General features: G+C 35.3%; 1 protein-coding gene across 5 annotated transcripts in view; it reads right to left on the reverse strand.

The window, feature by feature from the left end:
- Nucleotides 1-14807, reverse strand: part of AKT3 (AKT serine/threonine kinase 3) — a 165649-nt gene that overhangs the window by 37753 nt on the left and 113089 nt on the right. For 4 of the 5 annotated variants that reach the window (XM_068939303.1, XM_068939305.1, XM_009684071.2 and 1 more), the window contains 4 exons: nucleotides 13579-13644; nucleotides 12432-12500; nucleotides 4370-4492; nucleotides 2084-2212 (listed from right to left, as the gene is read on the reverse strand). In XM_068939303.1, the coding sequence (XP_068795404.1) occupies nucleotides 2084-2212; nucleotides 4370-4492; nucleotides 12432-12500; nucleotides 13579-13644 (387 nt within the window). The remainder of the gene's footprint in view (nucleotides 1-2083; nucleotides 2213-4369; nucleotides 4493-12431; nucleotides 12501-13578; nucleotides 13645-14807) is intronic. The other variant, XM_068939307.1, reaches the window with a different exon arrangement.

Consider the following 14807-nt stretch of genomic DNA (forward strand, 5'->3'; position numbering starts at 1 on the left):
GATAACAGCACCATCCCTTGTGCTGTTCTATTTGATGGAACACACAAGGGGCTAGAACACAGAAGAAGTGGCCACTTTATCGAGCAAAACAGTTGGAACGGCAGCTTCTTCTACGCAGCCGTGAGAAAGGTTCAAAGCAGGTTAAGAATAGCTGTGGAATCCTTAAAGGTGATAGATGGTGAGTGTCCGTGCACTAAACAGGAAGGAGACATGTCAGAAATTTTTCAACAGCATAGCAAAAATCTGTATCCAAGTCTTCCTTGGAATCTGTGGGATGGAGTTTTGCAAAGGAGACCAGATATCAGTGAGTTCATCTTCACAGCTAGAGCAGCTGATGAATTACTGAACAGCTGTAATGAACAAACGTGCCTTACCAAACAAAATTATTCTGGTACTTCAAACCTGTAGCCTGAGAGCATGAGTGCTCAGATTTTTCTTTGCTGCTGAAAGAATTAAGGAAGATAGAACCAGATGGACAAAGAGAAACTCAGTGTCTCCTAAGAATATTGATTCTTTCTTTATAGTGGGAGAAAAAGAATGTATCAAAGATCTTGTTATGATCCAAAATGGTTTCATTAACTGTAAATGCCACATTAAACTCATAACAAACTATGAACAGCTTCAGTTTCCTCCCAGAGCACAAATTAAGGCAACTTCAAATTTGCTTTAAGAAATTTAGAAACAGAATCCTCAAACCTGATCCTCCTAACATCTTGAGCACCAGCCAAGAGTATCCAGAAGGTGATGTGTACCAGACAGTTTCCTTAACACCCCTTAATTATAAGGTTCTGAATAAAGTATCAAAGACAATCTAAAACAGCTTGTTGAAATAGGGTCCAGGGCTCGATGCTGCTACTCAGGATTCAATGTTCCCAGAATTAACAGGGCAAAGAGCCAGACTGAATCAGTGCCTCTCTGTCTCCTCCCTTTAATCTAAGGCACATTTTTCTTCTAAGAGATATGGAATGGAAACTTTCTGGTGGTGCTGAGCTGCTGTAAAAGAATGCTTCTTTAAAAAACGGTGAGATTGAAGGAACTTTAAGTTCCCTAGAAAGTCTGTCAGCATCAGGTGTGTACTATGTCAGTGTTCCTTGAATGAAGACAATAGTGGAAATTATGGCTTATTCAGGATACATAGAATCCCTGGCATTAAGTAAGGAAATAATGCTGTCTCTCGTGTCAATACTAGAGCTGCATTTGGCAACTCGAGAAGAGAGGCAGAACGACATCTGCTAGCACCAGTCAGCACAGTTGACTGAAGTCAGACAGGACAAGAACCAAATGTTGACGCCTTTTTTTCAGAAGGCATCAGTGTGAGAGCTGACAGCACTGACACTGGAGCATTTGGGTAACTTGAGTCTCCTCAGAAGATCTTAGAGTGGTCAGACGAGAGCCATGAAGCGAATTAAAACAAGGTCCTTGTGTCCATCTTTTTCGTAATCCTTGAAAAGAACGATGTTTAGCACCCTGAGTGCTGGCTAGTGATAAAGCTAGGGTGGCATATTCTTGGATGCGACCTGGGCATACATACTGGGAAATGGGTACTTCTTGATGCCTGCCTCAACCAGGTCTGAGGTTGACACACTCACCGTTTTAGCAGAAATATTACAAAGTTCAACTTCCTGCAACTGGGGAGTTTGGATAAAACCAATCAAGCTCAGTACCTTCCTGTACACCCTTCCTTCCATTAAGACGGCATAAACACTAGTCATACAGCTCAGTTAAATAGATACCTGTGTTCCAAGTGACAAGAGGGCTGGAAGATTATTTCTGAAGAAATTATTGGAAGATAAAGCTTCAATGAAAGAAGGCAAACATGAGAAGGAAAATGGATGTTAAAGGCCATTTTAAAGGCTAAGAAGCACAGCATCAATATACATACAGACTATCCCTAAAAAGAAAAGACTAGTAGCGCATACAATTCTGAATAAAAATAGCACAGAATTAACGACAACATTAATCAGTCAGTCAGTTCTTTGACGAACTATGATGAACAGTTTTCATCACACAAACACTGTAGTCTACAGTTACATGAAAAACAAACATTTTGTGCTGTATTGCAAGAATATATTCTAAATCATACCTCAGGTGCCAGGTATTCTGGAGTACCACAGAACGTTTTCATAGTTGCTGCATCTGTGATCCCTTCTTTGCAAAGTCCAAAATCTGTAATTTTTATGTGTCCATCTTTATCCAACATTAGATTTTCTAACTGTGTGTTGGGGAAAAAAATGTTCCCTTAGTATTTCTTAAAAGGAAAGGCTGATGCATTACATCATTTTTTTTTTCAATTATGGAGTTATTGCTTGCAGTGCAACGTAATTAGTCTATAATTCACAACAGCATTTAACAGCATATACTGTTATACCATTTAAATAACTATTTAATACTATATTACAATTTACAATAGTAAACCATTGCTCAATGAAAGCACGGCCTTTCAGTCTGAAGTTTAATACATTTTGTGCATCTTTCACAGAAAGCAAGCAAAATCACTTTCTAAATAATTCTCAAGACATAATTACACAATCTAAGGTTATGATCGTGACTGTCATTCAGTAAGACTTCATAGATTCAGAGATTCCTCTTCATAGATTCCCTCTGCTGATACGTGATCTTCATTTATCAAGATACATTTTACTTACTGTACTGTCATCAAACAGTTAATATGTATCCTTTAAAAATACTGTTCTTTGAAAATAAATCCTTAAAATATTTCCATCTTCCACAACCTTTTCAAGAACAGAGAAAAAAGTTGGAGAAGCTACTGATGAAGAAAAGACACTAGGTAAATTCCTCCTTATATACTTGCAAAAGACTGTAATTCATATTTCTCTTGAATAGTACCATTTGTATGTGTACTTCTGGATGCTTTTTAAATAAATAATCCTTGCTTTGAAATGTGAAAATAAAATACAGCCTATTAGGAAGTATTTAAGGAACAGTAATGAAAACTACTGCAATATTTATTGAGGACTATCTCAAAAATATGGCCAACATCACTTTCCCAAAAGCTTTTTAGATAGGATATTAGCAATAATTTTAATATAATACAATTACAAATAAGTAAAACATACTTCTGAACAACTTTTCTCAACAAAGAAGTGCTGTTTTCTTATTATAAGGTATGTACTGAAAATGCCAACTGAGAACAATGATAGTGTTGTCTTCCTAAGTCTGCGTAAAGCCAGAAACAGTTTAAAGGTGTTTATTTCCCTCTGAGTGAAACAGCTTCGTAAAAGAAGATGCAGGTAGATGACACACGTAATGGAAGATTTATAAAGTGAAATATCCCTTTCCTTACTATTTAGAATTTAAATCTAATATCATGACCTTGATCAGAGAATTTCATATTTTTCCAAAATGTCATAGAATTCCATGTTATTACAGCAGATTCTGCTATAGTCAGGTAAACCAGTATTTTGGTTTTTGTCTGCCTCCCTGAGCGAAACTTGCCTGCAACTGCCTCTTTCTGTTCAGTTACTCTAATGGAAGTATATAAATGAACTGGACCAGTGCACATGTATAATGAAAAAAAAAAAAAAATTCTCATACAAAGAACTAAAGGCTTTCTATAGAAATAAAAGAGAATTTTATTTCCCTGTTGTCTCATGGAATTTAGAGTTTTTTCCCACATAAGTTAGAAAAATGTTCCTGTTGAAAACAGGGGCATTTTCCATGGAGTTTGGTCATACATAGACTACCTGCAGCATAGTATACAAGGAGCTTCAGGTAACAGAGGAAATAAATATCACATCTTATGAAAAAAGCAAAGCAACAAAATGTGATCAAACAAAAATGTTCTTTCTTCTTTTCTTCCCACTCTATGCACAGGCAAATCTACGACGGAACTACATTCTAGCATTATCTATCTTTCCTAAGGTACCTAAGAACAAATAATTTTAAAATTAAGGCTGAAATTCTACTTCTAGTATTCTGAAATCATACAAGAATATACTATTTTGCTGACATAAACAGAACAGTCACATTTTCCCACCTTCTAGTTTCCCCGATTTGGGGACACAAAGCAATATATTTGAGATTCTTGTTGAAATCTGAGTTAAGTTGTAACTAATGAAGAAAAGGATCAGAAGTTTATAAATCTCCCTCAGCTGGTATCATGAGGGTATGTCACTTCCTTTTTTAATTAAGTTAAAGTCAAGGAACATATCTATCTATAGATTACTGTATCAGACTGGCTCCTCCAGTATCACACAGAGCTTTAAACTGAACACAGAGCTTTTTCCCCATTAACTCTGAATAGTGCAACTTTATAATTACTTTGTGTTTGTCCCAATAGTCTCTGCAAAAACAAAAATTTGATTACTTTTTTTCTTTTCTTTTTTTTTTTTTTTTTTTTTTTTTTTACCTTGAGATCACGGTACACAATCTTCCCAGAATGCAGATAGTCCAAAGCAGAGACAATTTCTGCACCATAGAAGCGTGTGCGGTCCTCTGAGAACACCCGCTCTCTCGACAAATGGAAAAACAGCTGCAGGGTAAACAGCAGGGACAGGATTGTAATAATTACTGATTTAGTGGGGGAAATTAACACAAACATAAAACACCTCTCATCACCATATTGTGATGATAGATAGTATACTCTCAGTGGACACTCAGCACTCTTAGACAGCAGCTGGCTTATCTTTTCCAGGTTTCCAAAGGGAGAAAGCGAGCTGTTAAATCAGCGTTTTAATCAATATACCAATCTTGTTTAAGGCATTCTGCTTGCTACTCATTTAACCTTCAGTTACCAGAGGAAAAAAAAAAAAAAAGCATGCAGCACCATCATTCTGTACTTCTCCCTCTACCACTTCCTCACAGTTTTATTTTAAGCCATTGAGAAACATCAGTAAAATACTGAGACACCAGTTCTGCCTTAAGTTTTTCAGTAATTTAGTAACTTATCTTTCAACTGAAAAAATTTCTAGTTCTTAGGTAGACTTCAACTGAACAGGTGCATTTGCATTATACAAAAAACACCTAAATCATAATGCTAACCTATCACAGTCATTAGAAAAAGCAAACAGACAACTGTTTAGGGTTTATAAAAAGGAATCTCTATACATTGTACTGTTATTTTATATGACTTTGCCACACTATACTTTTCTTTGCCTCCTTCTCAAAACTTTGTAATTAACACAGTATTTTGCAGACACTTCTTAAACTGAAATCTTTCAGTGAAAGGTATTAGTTATTAAGTATTGCCAGTAACTTCAGCTGCAGGGAAAATACGTAAGGTGAAGCTGAAGTTCTATAATGTTATCAGCTTCTTATCACATAAAGCATCATCTTCAGGACCTGGAACAGCACAGAAAACCAGAATTTGGCTGTTTAATTCCAATTTACTCTGAAATGGACAGTGTCATTTTCTGTGTTAAGAAAGCTTGGGAAGTCTTTAAACAAAGATTACGGAGTATATTATTGTATTCTACATAAGACCAAATGGACCTTCTTCCTTACTTCTTCAAGTTAGTATGTTTTTGTTTTTAGCACAAGAACTGATGATCAAAACAGAAATACAGAAAACAGGTTCATTTATAAATTACATACAGACAAGGAAATCCATAGCAACAATGTATATTTTTCAACTGCACTGCTGAAAATACCAAGCAGTTGAGAACTCCAAAATTGCAGCCTACCTACAGAAGAAATTAACAATGACGTGTTTAGTCCGCCATTACTGGTAACCACCTTACACTGGTTGGAAATTGACACTGCTAACACGGCACAGGACAGCTTAAGAATTTCTAACGTTCTTTTCGGTGTGTAAATTTTTCAAAGCGTAATTAAACAGTGCTACGAACATTTAAAGTCAACTTCTTCCCTGACAGTCATATTTTAAAAAAAAGTTTATTATTTTCTTTTGAACCTAAACAAACCAAGCCTTTTGACTGCCCTTATTTGCATAAGCAGAGACTTCACGGCAAATTGAAAAATTGTAGTTTTATATACATTTGATTTAAAGAGAATACTTCATTTTTTTCTTTGTATCTGCACTGCTTGTTCAGCCTCTTCCTGAACGCTCAGCACCCCTGCATAACAATGGAATTCCTGTATGACAAAGTATCAGTATTTTGTAGGTATTTCAATTGCTTCTGCTGCTCATTTCCCTCCTTAAGGACCAATCCCCGATTATGTCATCAGACCAACCTGTAGTAAACTGTAGTCTGTACTGACTGTCCCACGGCTTAATTGCCAACATAAATTAAAGACACATACCATCTAAGCAACTAAGAGCCTGTTTTTATCTAAAATATTACAAAAATGGAAAAAGAGTAAATGTATCTCTAATTTTTTTTAGTTTTTCCACACATGTCCTGCAAGGCATTTATTTAAATAGACAACAAACGCCATTAAATAATTAGACCTTCATCCAAAAAAAGCAAAATGCTTTTGTGTAATTTATGCACTGATGTCTGTTTTGTGATCTCTTTCACAAAGAAAAAAGAAGAGCTAATGTCACTCTTTTTTAAGAGATTTTTGCTAGACTCAAAGTAATTCAAAATGAAGAGCAGCTTTCGATCACCTTTTTATGTGTACACATAACAAGTGGATTCCGTGAAGTTATGACATAACATGAAGTTAGCCCTATGCTCATATCTGTGCAAAACGACTATTACAATTTTCTATATGAAAAGGAGAATAATCCAGTAGCTGAGCAGCCAAATCTTGGAAAATTCTGACACCTCAGGGTGCTTGTCAGCAACAGACACATTACTTTGTGTAAGAAGAGTCCCGATTTGAATCTGATAGTTGATAACCACAGTAGATAAAGATGTTTTTTCATTAATACTTCCAACAAAATATTACCAGTATTCACTCAGACTACTAACTTCAAAGTACAATGGCCACTTAGAAACAACTAGCAATAGTTCTTTGTTTGCCAAAGAGACTCTGAGTTCCTAGGTCAATTTATTTTAATGTCATATCTGTCAAGGATTCATAAGCCCTATCTGACAAGGATCCATAAGTCCAAGGAAGATTTCTAGCAACTAGTGTGCCTGCTTGGTACCAACAGGTCCAAATCCCCTTAAGCAGCGGCTCACAAAGCACAGACACACATAGTTCAATCAGTTCCAAACAATTCCCTTACATATGACTAGACATAAAAATAATAAGCACCTTTCCGTCATTATGTTGGCTCAGAAAGAACAAATTATCAAACAAGAGAGAGTTTAAGTGAACACAGGTCAGTCAGGGTTCTCGTGAGTGAAGAGGCGAGTCACTCCCGGTGCTATTCACCCACTCGAGCTGCTGGAATTGCTCTGCTGTTCCCACTGCAGTGACGCAGCCCCCACAGACTGCTGCCTGGTGCAGTACACAAAAAGCAAAATCAGCTGCAGACTGTTGTGGTCAAGCCTCTGCTCTGTATGCACCTGATGGGCTGGCATAAGCACATGGAATGGACTACTACAGATGTCCAAGGCAGACATCTCTATTTGTGAATCACAGCCCCTGAAAAAGTTTTAGACATCAACACAGGTTCTGGCATCCTCCTTCCCAATCAATATTTGCGACTAACCACGTATGAAACACGAGGGACCTGGGGCCTTACTCACCTGAGAAGCAGAGTAGGCAATAGCTCAGATATTCACAAAATAGTTTATATTTGCCAAGTAAAACATTGCAAGTTTAGGACAGTCCTTTGTTATAAGCATTCTTCATATTACTATAGCACTTAGCAGAGTTATTATCAAACCGTATATGCTACTTTTGAGAGAAGAATATATTTAGATATAAATGTATGTTAACATTCATGCACTCAGATACATGCTCAAGATTCTAAAGCAAACTTAAAAATCATAATAGAAAAATGTAATTCTATGAAACTACAGCAACTTTTTTTTTTAAAAAAACGTACAGAATGCCATTTATTAGATATCTTGGATTTCCTTCCAATTCCACAGAGAAATCTTTATCAGCTAATTATTTAGTTGGTTCGCTATTTTGGAACGATTATGCCACCAGGCTGCTTTTGCAACTGTAGCAACAAGAAGATATGATTTATTAAATTAGGGAGTGAAAAGAAGAACTCTGATGAAAACTCAGGAAAAAAGCTTCCAGTATTTGCATTATTCATTGATTTACAGTTATCAAATATGAGATAAATTCATTGGAATTGCAATAGAAATAGATTTGGCACATTGTGTGCATAACTTTTTTAATAGTATACATTAACTGTAACATCCAAATACATATAAGTAAGCATATGACAGTGCTATAGTTATGGTGAGGATTGCAGTTAAAAATTTGCTGGTACATCTTCATTTAAAAACTGTAAAACTGTACAACAATACTGCCATGATATTTTTCTACTAAAAAGTTTCAAGAGAAAAATACCAACAAATAAAAACAGAAATCAAATATGAAGGTACATTCAACTGCAGAGTCAAGCATACACACTGCCAAATATGTAAAAGATCCAACCTTATACGCATCACTATGTTAAGCTTCTACAGATGTTAGTGAGACGGTGAGTTGATACTTGTATGGCTGGCTCCTGCTACTGCACAATGGGTTTGCTCAGCTCTGCAGTTAAACCCACTTTATATTTGACTGTTAGTTTGATTGTTTTGCAGTAGCAAAGTTGACTGCAGTGCCACTTGTTGTAGCAGCCTTGAAAATTTTAATTATTTGATTACTTTTCAGACTTTACACTACTTCTAGGTAAATTCTTACCCAAAGAAATATAGGGACCTTTTCTGAGGCTGTAAGAATTTTAAGACAAGGAACATACTGCCTCTCTTCTAGGGTTTAGGAAAAGAAAATAGGAGACAATCCAAATAATTGTTGCAAGCTTTGTAATACAACAATATTCAGTTATTTTTCATTCGACATGTTGTAAATCCTCTACATTTATTTCTAGACACTAATAGCAATTGTTCAATTACAGCAAACAATTTGGTTCTTTCTAGCCTAATGAACTGAAGTAGGAGCTGTGGGGAAAAAAAAGCCAAGTATAACAGAAATTCAGAGTTCTGGTGTGAAGAAACCATCTGAATAAATTTTAGAGCCTAATTTTATTATACAGATAATTACCAATTAAGTCTTGTAACAGAGTACAGAATTTGGAATTATCCTGAAAGTGCAAAACACAGAAATTAATCAACTTATTAATCAACTTAATCAATGTATTCTGCAGAGTAATGCATGCAATAAATTTCACTCTCAAAGCTTTTAAACCTTTATTGCAAAATACTGGAAATTAAAAATGAGAAACGTATACTCCCAAAGTAGCCCCTAACAAAGAGCCATTCTTACAACACCATTTTTATGCAATAGTTTATACCATTTTGTGCAGTCTAGGCTTTTGGGGAACACTGTATTGTACTATTAGCTTGCTGTATTCATATGGTAATCAAAATTATATGGATTACACAAGGAAAAATAGATAAATCAATGCTTGCAGGAAAAGTGTCAAGATAGCCTTATACTTTTTCTCAAATTGTTGGTAGGACAGCGACAGCAAAAGATGAAGGTAAGTGAAGGGTTTGTTTTTTTAGGTAGCCTGTGCTTGTCTATAAGTACTGATAGTTTTGCTAATGAAAAATATTTCCATGAACATCCTACAGTTTAAAGCAAAAGAAAGAACATACAGTTTATCATGTAAAGTTGCAGGTGTTTGTTTACCACACAATGACAAAATATGGCATTTCAAAGTCTTGAAAATAGAATTAGGTCATGTCAACTAAGGCAGATGAATGGGTTTTTTTTTTTTTAACTAAAATCAAAATTCAGTGTCTTGATGGTACTTTAATACAGCTCCTGCAGGATTGCAAAGCTATGGAGAAGTAAACACAGTGCTAGAAGTACCCTCCCAGCTCTATCTTGCTGCATAGTGTATAGTATCTGATTTATTCAATACTTCAAAATATTAGAGAGCAACAGATATTGTTAAACATTGCATCCAAAGTCCAAGAGTAACACTAAAAAAGAAGTACTAAGCTTTCAGTCCATAACAAAGATTTCAAGATTGGGTCCTTACACAGAAGGAAAGTAACTGTAAAAGTTGTCAGTATAAGAAATAAACTCCAGATTTCTATGCCTGAATACTTTGCATGAAAAAAATCTAATGTTCTGCTTTTATATATTTAGCTACAGAAACTACTTCTCTAAAAGGAAATCAAAATAAAACTAGGTAAGCAGATACTTTGTATATAGTAAAAAAGCACACCCATAGATCAGTAAAACAGAAGCAGTTACATTTTTATAACATGCTCCCTTATTAACTGAGCCTAAGTAATATGAAGTTACGTAGGCAAAGGAAGGGTAAGATAAATTGCTACTGTTCGAGTGAGATATTAAATTAAACAAGGTTCTAGATATTTTACTGTTACAGAGGATTCTTGTTCAGTATCATTTCAATACAGTTTCTTCTCCTTTAGAATGCAATTCAGTGACCTTCTCTTTTATTGTTTTTTTTTTTTTTGCCTGACCACAGGAAGAGGAACTGAAGACTTCTACTACTGATGACAGTTTTTATTACCACAGTAGGGAAGAAGCCTAAACTGTGGCATTCCTTTACTTTCACCTGGGTCAGAGTCAAGAATATGAATAGAAATTTCAAAGAGAACTCCTTCATTTTGAAGACTGGGGACTGCATTCCTGAAAGACAGAAAATCCATGAACTTTTCCGAGCAACTGATTCAGGCACAACTGCTTAACTAAAAAGAAATCTTCAGTCTAAGGGAATTTTAAATAGAAGCACAACTGAAGATAGTACAGCTTTAAAGAACAAATCAGAAGTGATATGCTACTGCTACAGCCAATTTCTTACTGTAAGGACAGAATTAAATGAGTTTTCAACATCTTCAACAACGAGAAACTATTGCAAGGAAACAAAATCTTGCAACTTAGAGAGAGCAGCAGAGGGGAAGAGAAAAAGAGAATTATCTGTGTGAGTGTCAGGAGGTATGCTTACACACGGCTAAAGAGCTGGCTAAACTTTGTCTTATTTTGAATAGCTTTATGAATGAACAAGTTTCTTTTAACAAATATGAAGTCCTTTGAATTTCTTAGCAATCCACTCTTGGTGAAGTACACCGAAATCATTCCAAGGCCAATGGACAAAAGCAGGCTGCCCAGAAGAAACCCATGATGCAAGATGCTTGCAGCAGTTGCCACAAAGAAGCACCACACAATGCAGAGAAATACAAGATCCAGGCCTGATCCAAACACAACATCAGAATATCCTCAATAGTAAGAAAGGAGTCAAAAACATTCCTGGTGGGCTCTGTTCTGCATTCTGATAGGGCAGAAAGGCATCTTTCAAAGAGACAGGCATCTCAAATGACAAGCTGATGTTAAAAACATACTTTGAAAATGCAACCCCTAATTTTACTGAAATGCAACAATCTCTTCTACAGAAAAAAGCATGCAGAAGGAAATAATCTACAAGGAATTGCCTTTTAAACTCATTGCATGTAGCAATGGCTTAATATCGGTGAGGTAAATTTAATCCCATATATATTTAATTAAACAAGAGACTGTTTCATATGGAAACCCAATACCACCATGTTTAGTAGCCAGGGATGAGTTAAAATATGAAGGGGCCTCAAAGCGAGCCCAGGAAGGTGCCAGAGTCATAAATGTAAGACGGCACTCTGGGGTCTCTCAGGCATTAGGATTATAGCTGAAGAAGGCTTTATTGTACGAAAAAGGCAGCAAAAAGGATAATGAAAAACATGTCACAATGCTGCAACAATTCCTGAATGAGGAATTATAAAAATGCTAGTGCAAACACTCAGTTCTTTCATGATATAATGCAGCACGTAGTACAGAAAATAAGGAATTCCCCTCAGTTCATGCTGGAATGAGACTCAGTCTGGACGGTAAACATCACTCAAAAGGTAGACAAAAGCCTTCTTAGACTGTAATTTTTTTATTTTCACTTGACTAGCATACTTTTTCATATTCAATTTTTCAGTAAACAGTTAAGGACAGCAAATGCTTAAACCCAAGTAAGACACCATAAAAAGTTTTGCACTTAAGTTTAAATCTCCAGAGTGCGCAGCAAGTGACGGGAACAGAAGTAATGAAAAGTACAAACAGTCTACTCTTTTCACCTCGATATTTACAATGGCTACAGCAAAGAACAGAACAGGTATTTCACACTGGGACAAAAGCAAGATTGGTAAATATTATTTCTGTTCGTTGGCACTAGATTGTAACCATTTTGTACAAGAGTATGCTATAATATGCTTGAAGAAAAAACAATCAGAACACTTCTTTTAACTCTGAAAATATTTCTCTATCACGACGTTATCTTTCAAAATACAATGGTTTTGTTTTTCAAAAATGGCAAGTACTTTTGATGGCATAAAAAGATACTAGAGAGCAAAAAAATACAAGAAAAAGAATATCCTTTAAAGTGTTACTCAGTAACAACACTACGACTGCAAGTGCACAATGTTTTTTTTTAAACTTACCTCTCCTCCATTCACATACTCCATCACAAAACACAAACGATCCTTTGTCTGGAAGGAATATTTCAAGGACTTGCAAAGAAAACAGCAAAATCAAATCAATTTCTTGCAGTTAAACTGTAATAAACAAACTTAATTTTATCCTGTTAAGCAAACAATTCTGACTTCCCAAAAGTTCTCATTGCTCTTTTAATTACTCTAATTAAAGTTTGAGTGAGACTTCAGTCTGAGGAGAAGTAACACAAAAAACTCCACATCTTGCTCATCTCTGCAAAGTGTTCATAGGTGCAGTGACATTGTTACATTGTTACATGACCTGATTAAAATTATGCATATTCTTGCTTACTCCAATACTTTAGGAACTTCTGGAAATCTCGTTTTTCTTGATTGAATTTCCAATAACATTTTAGCCAAATAACAACGTCAATGCATTACATGTCCCCTGCTTTCTAAAGAGTTTGTTTATAACTTTATGTATCACAAATACTTTTCACATTATACCTTCTTTTTTTTTTTAAATACAGAAAAATATCATTGAAAATATTTTCTAATGTATCCTTGAAGGGGAGGAATCAGAATTGCTTCTACAGAAGAAAGTCAGTTTTAAAATTAAAATTATCAAATATAATTCGCCAAACTTCTCAGCTTCTTTTCAATATTTTGCTTCCTATAAAATATCATCTCTATAAAGACACAGATACTGAAGTAGTAGTGTATGAGTCTTTTATCTCCATGCATTTTTTATGCTGAACTAATAGTTACTTTATGTTATTCAATTCTTACTTGTTTTAAATTTTATTTGTAAAAATAACTTCCTGGACAACTATGTGAAATACATAACTTATCAAAAAGCAGTGCTCATATACAAAAAAGTCACAAAAATTGGCGCAACAGTTACATTACACAATTAAACAGAGCAGTTTTCAGAGCAGTTAAGCTTTACAAAATAATTGGATACTTTTATTTCTGAAATGTAACTCTTAAATACATATTCTAACAAAAGGTATAAACACAGTATATCTATTGCTTTTTTACACATCGTGATCAGACAGACTTCAGTATTTGTTTGTAAAATATGGTCATAATGGAATGTCCATCACGCAGAAAACTACCTGTTACAACGTAGTTCAAATTAATTCCTAATACTTACTGTTAAAAAAGGGTGTCTGGTGTTTTTCAATACTCTGCTTTCTGTAAGAGTATGAGCCACTTCATCCTAAGAAATAAAGAGTACAAGAAGTAGGTCTGAATTAGGATGCAAAATTGTATTTAGTCATGATGATGATGATGTTATGATTATTATTAGTTATATGATTCAATACCTCAAAAAAGAGCAAAAGATACTAAAGATTTGTAAAATGAATGAATCTGTTCACTTTGGAAAAATATGAAAAGGAATAAAAAGCTCAAGTACTCATGTTTTGCAAAAAAGGTTTTAAAGTAATTGAAGTATTTTGCAAAATACAAGTTAACACATTGCATTTAATTTTCCTTTTTTAAAAAAAATCTTTAAGTATTATACTGAACAAAGGGCAGGAAGAAATAATTACAAATCTGATACTTTACAAATATACCTTGCAGGTCTGATATGAAGTATCTAGATTATATATAGAGAGAGAGAGAGAGAATCAATTTGCAAGAAAGGTACAAAGATAGTAACTGACAGGCAACTGCATAACATTGCCTAACATAGCCTCATATTAAATAATGCCAGAAGCTTTTTTTGTGTTTAAAGTAATGTAGTCACAATAAGAGTGGCAATACAAACATCACCCCTCAGCTTTCTGCACTCTCCTAAAAAAAAAAGCCCACCAGAGTAGCGCTTCTCAAACAGGATCTGTACTCCTTGGGGATGCAGACCTTGATTCAAGGGAGTCAAGGAAGGTTTACAGAACCCCCTTTCCTCCTTTCAGCAAAATTCTGGAAGCAGGGCAATTTGGCAAGGGAGAGTCATCCTCTCCTGTGGTTGAGTCGACATGTCAGAGACCACAGCGAGTCCCAGGCCAAAGGGACAGAAACTCATTCGATCCTTCTCAGACCTGGCGGGTGTTGATTGCAGGTGTTGGACCCGCACGGGTCTCCTGGCAGCTTCCCTCTCCCTTGGGAGCCTGGGCGCAGGGCGCCCTGTCGCTTACCCCTCGGCTGCTGCTAGCCATTATAATGAACTGGAGACTAGCTTAGTGTGACTCAAACACCAAGATCAATCTTATATAAGTAAATATATTTAATCAGAATATACTTTAATATTGGTATAAATAATACCAATATAACATTACTGAACTGCACATGCTTATCAGACTATGCTATGAAGATAAGGTATTATTAAACTCCAAAGTAAACACAGATGCCATGAGTTTTAGATTACACTTTAAAAATTGT

This window comes from Struthio camelus, chromosome 3 (genome assembly GCF_040807025.1).
Source record: "Struthio camelus isolate bStrCam1 chromosome 3, bStrCam1.hap1, whole genome shotgun sequence".
Taxonomy (NCBI): Eukaryota; Metazoa; Chordata; class Aves; order Struthioniformes; family Struthionidae; genus Struthio; species Struthio camelus.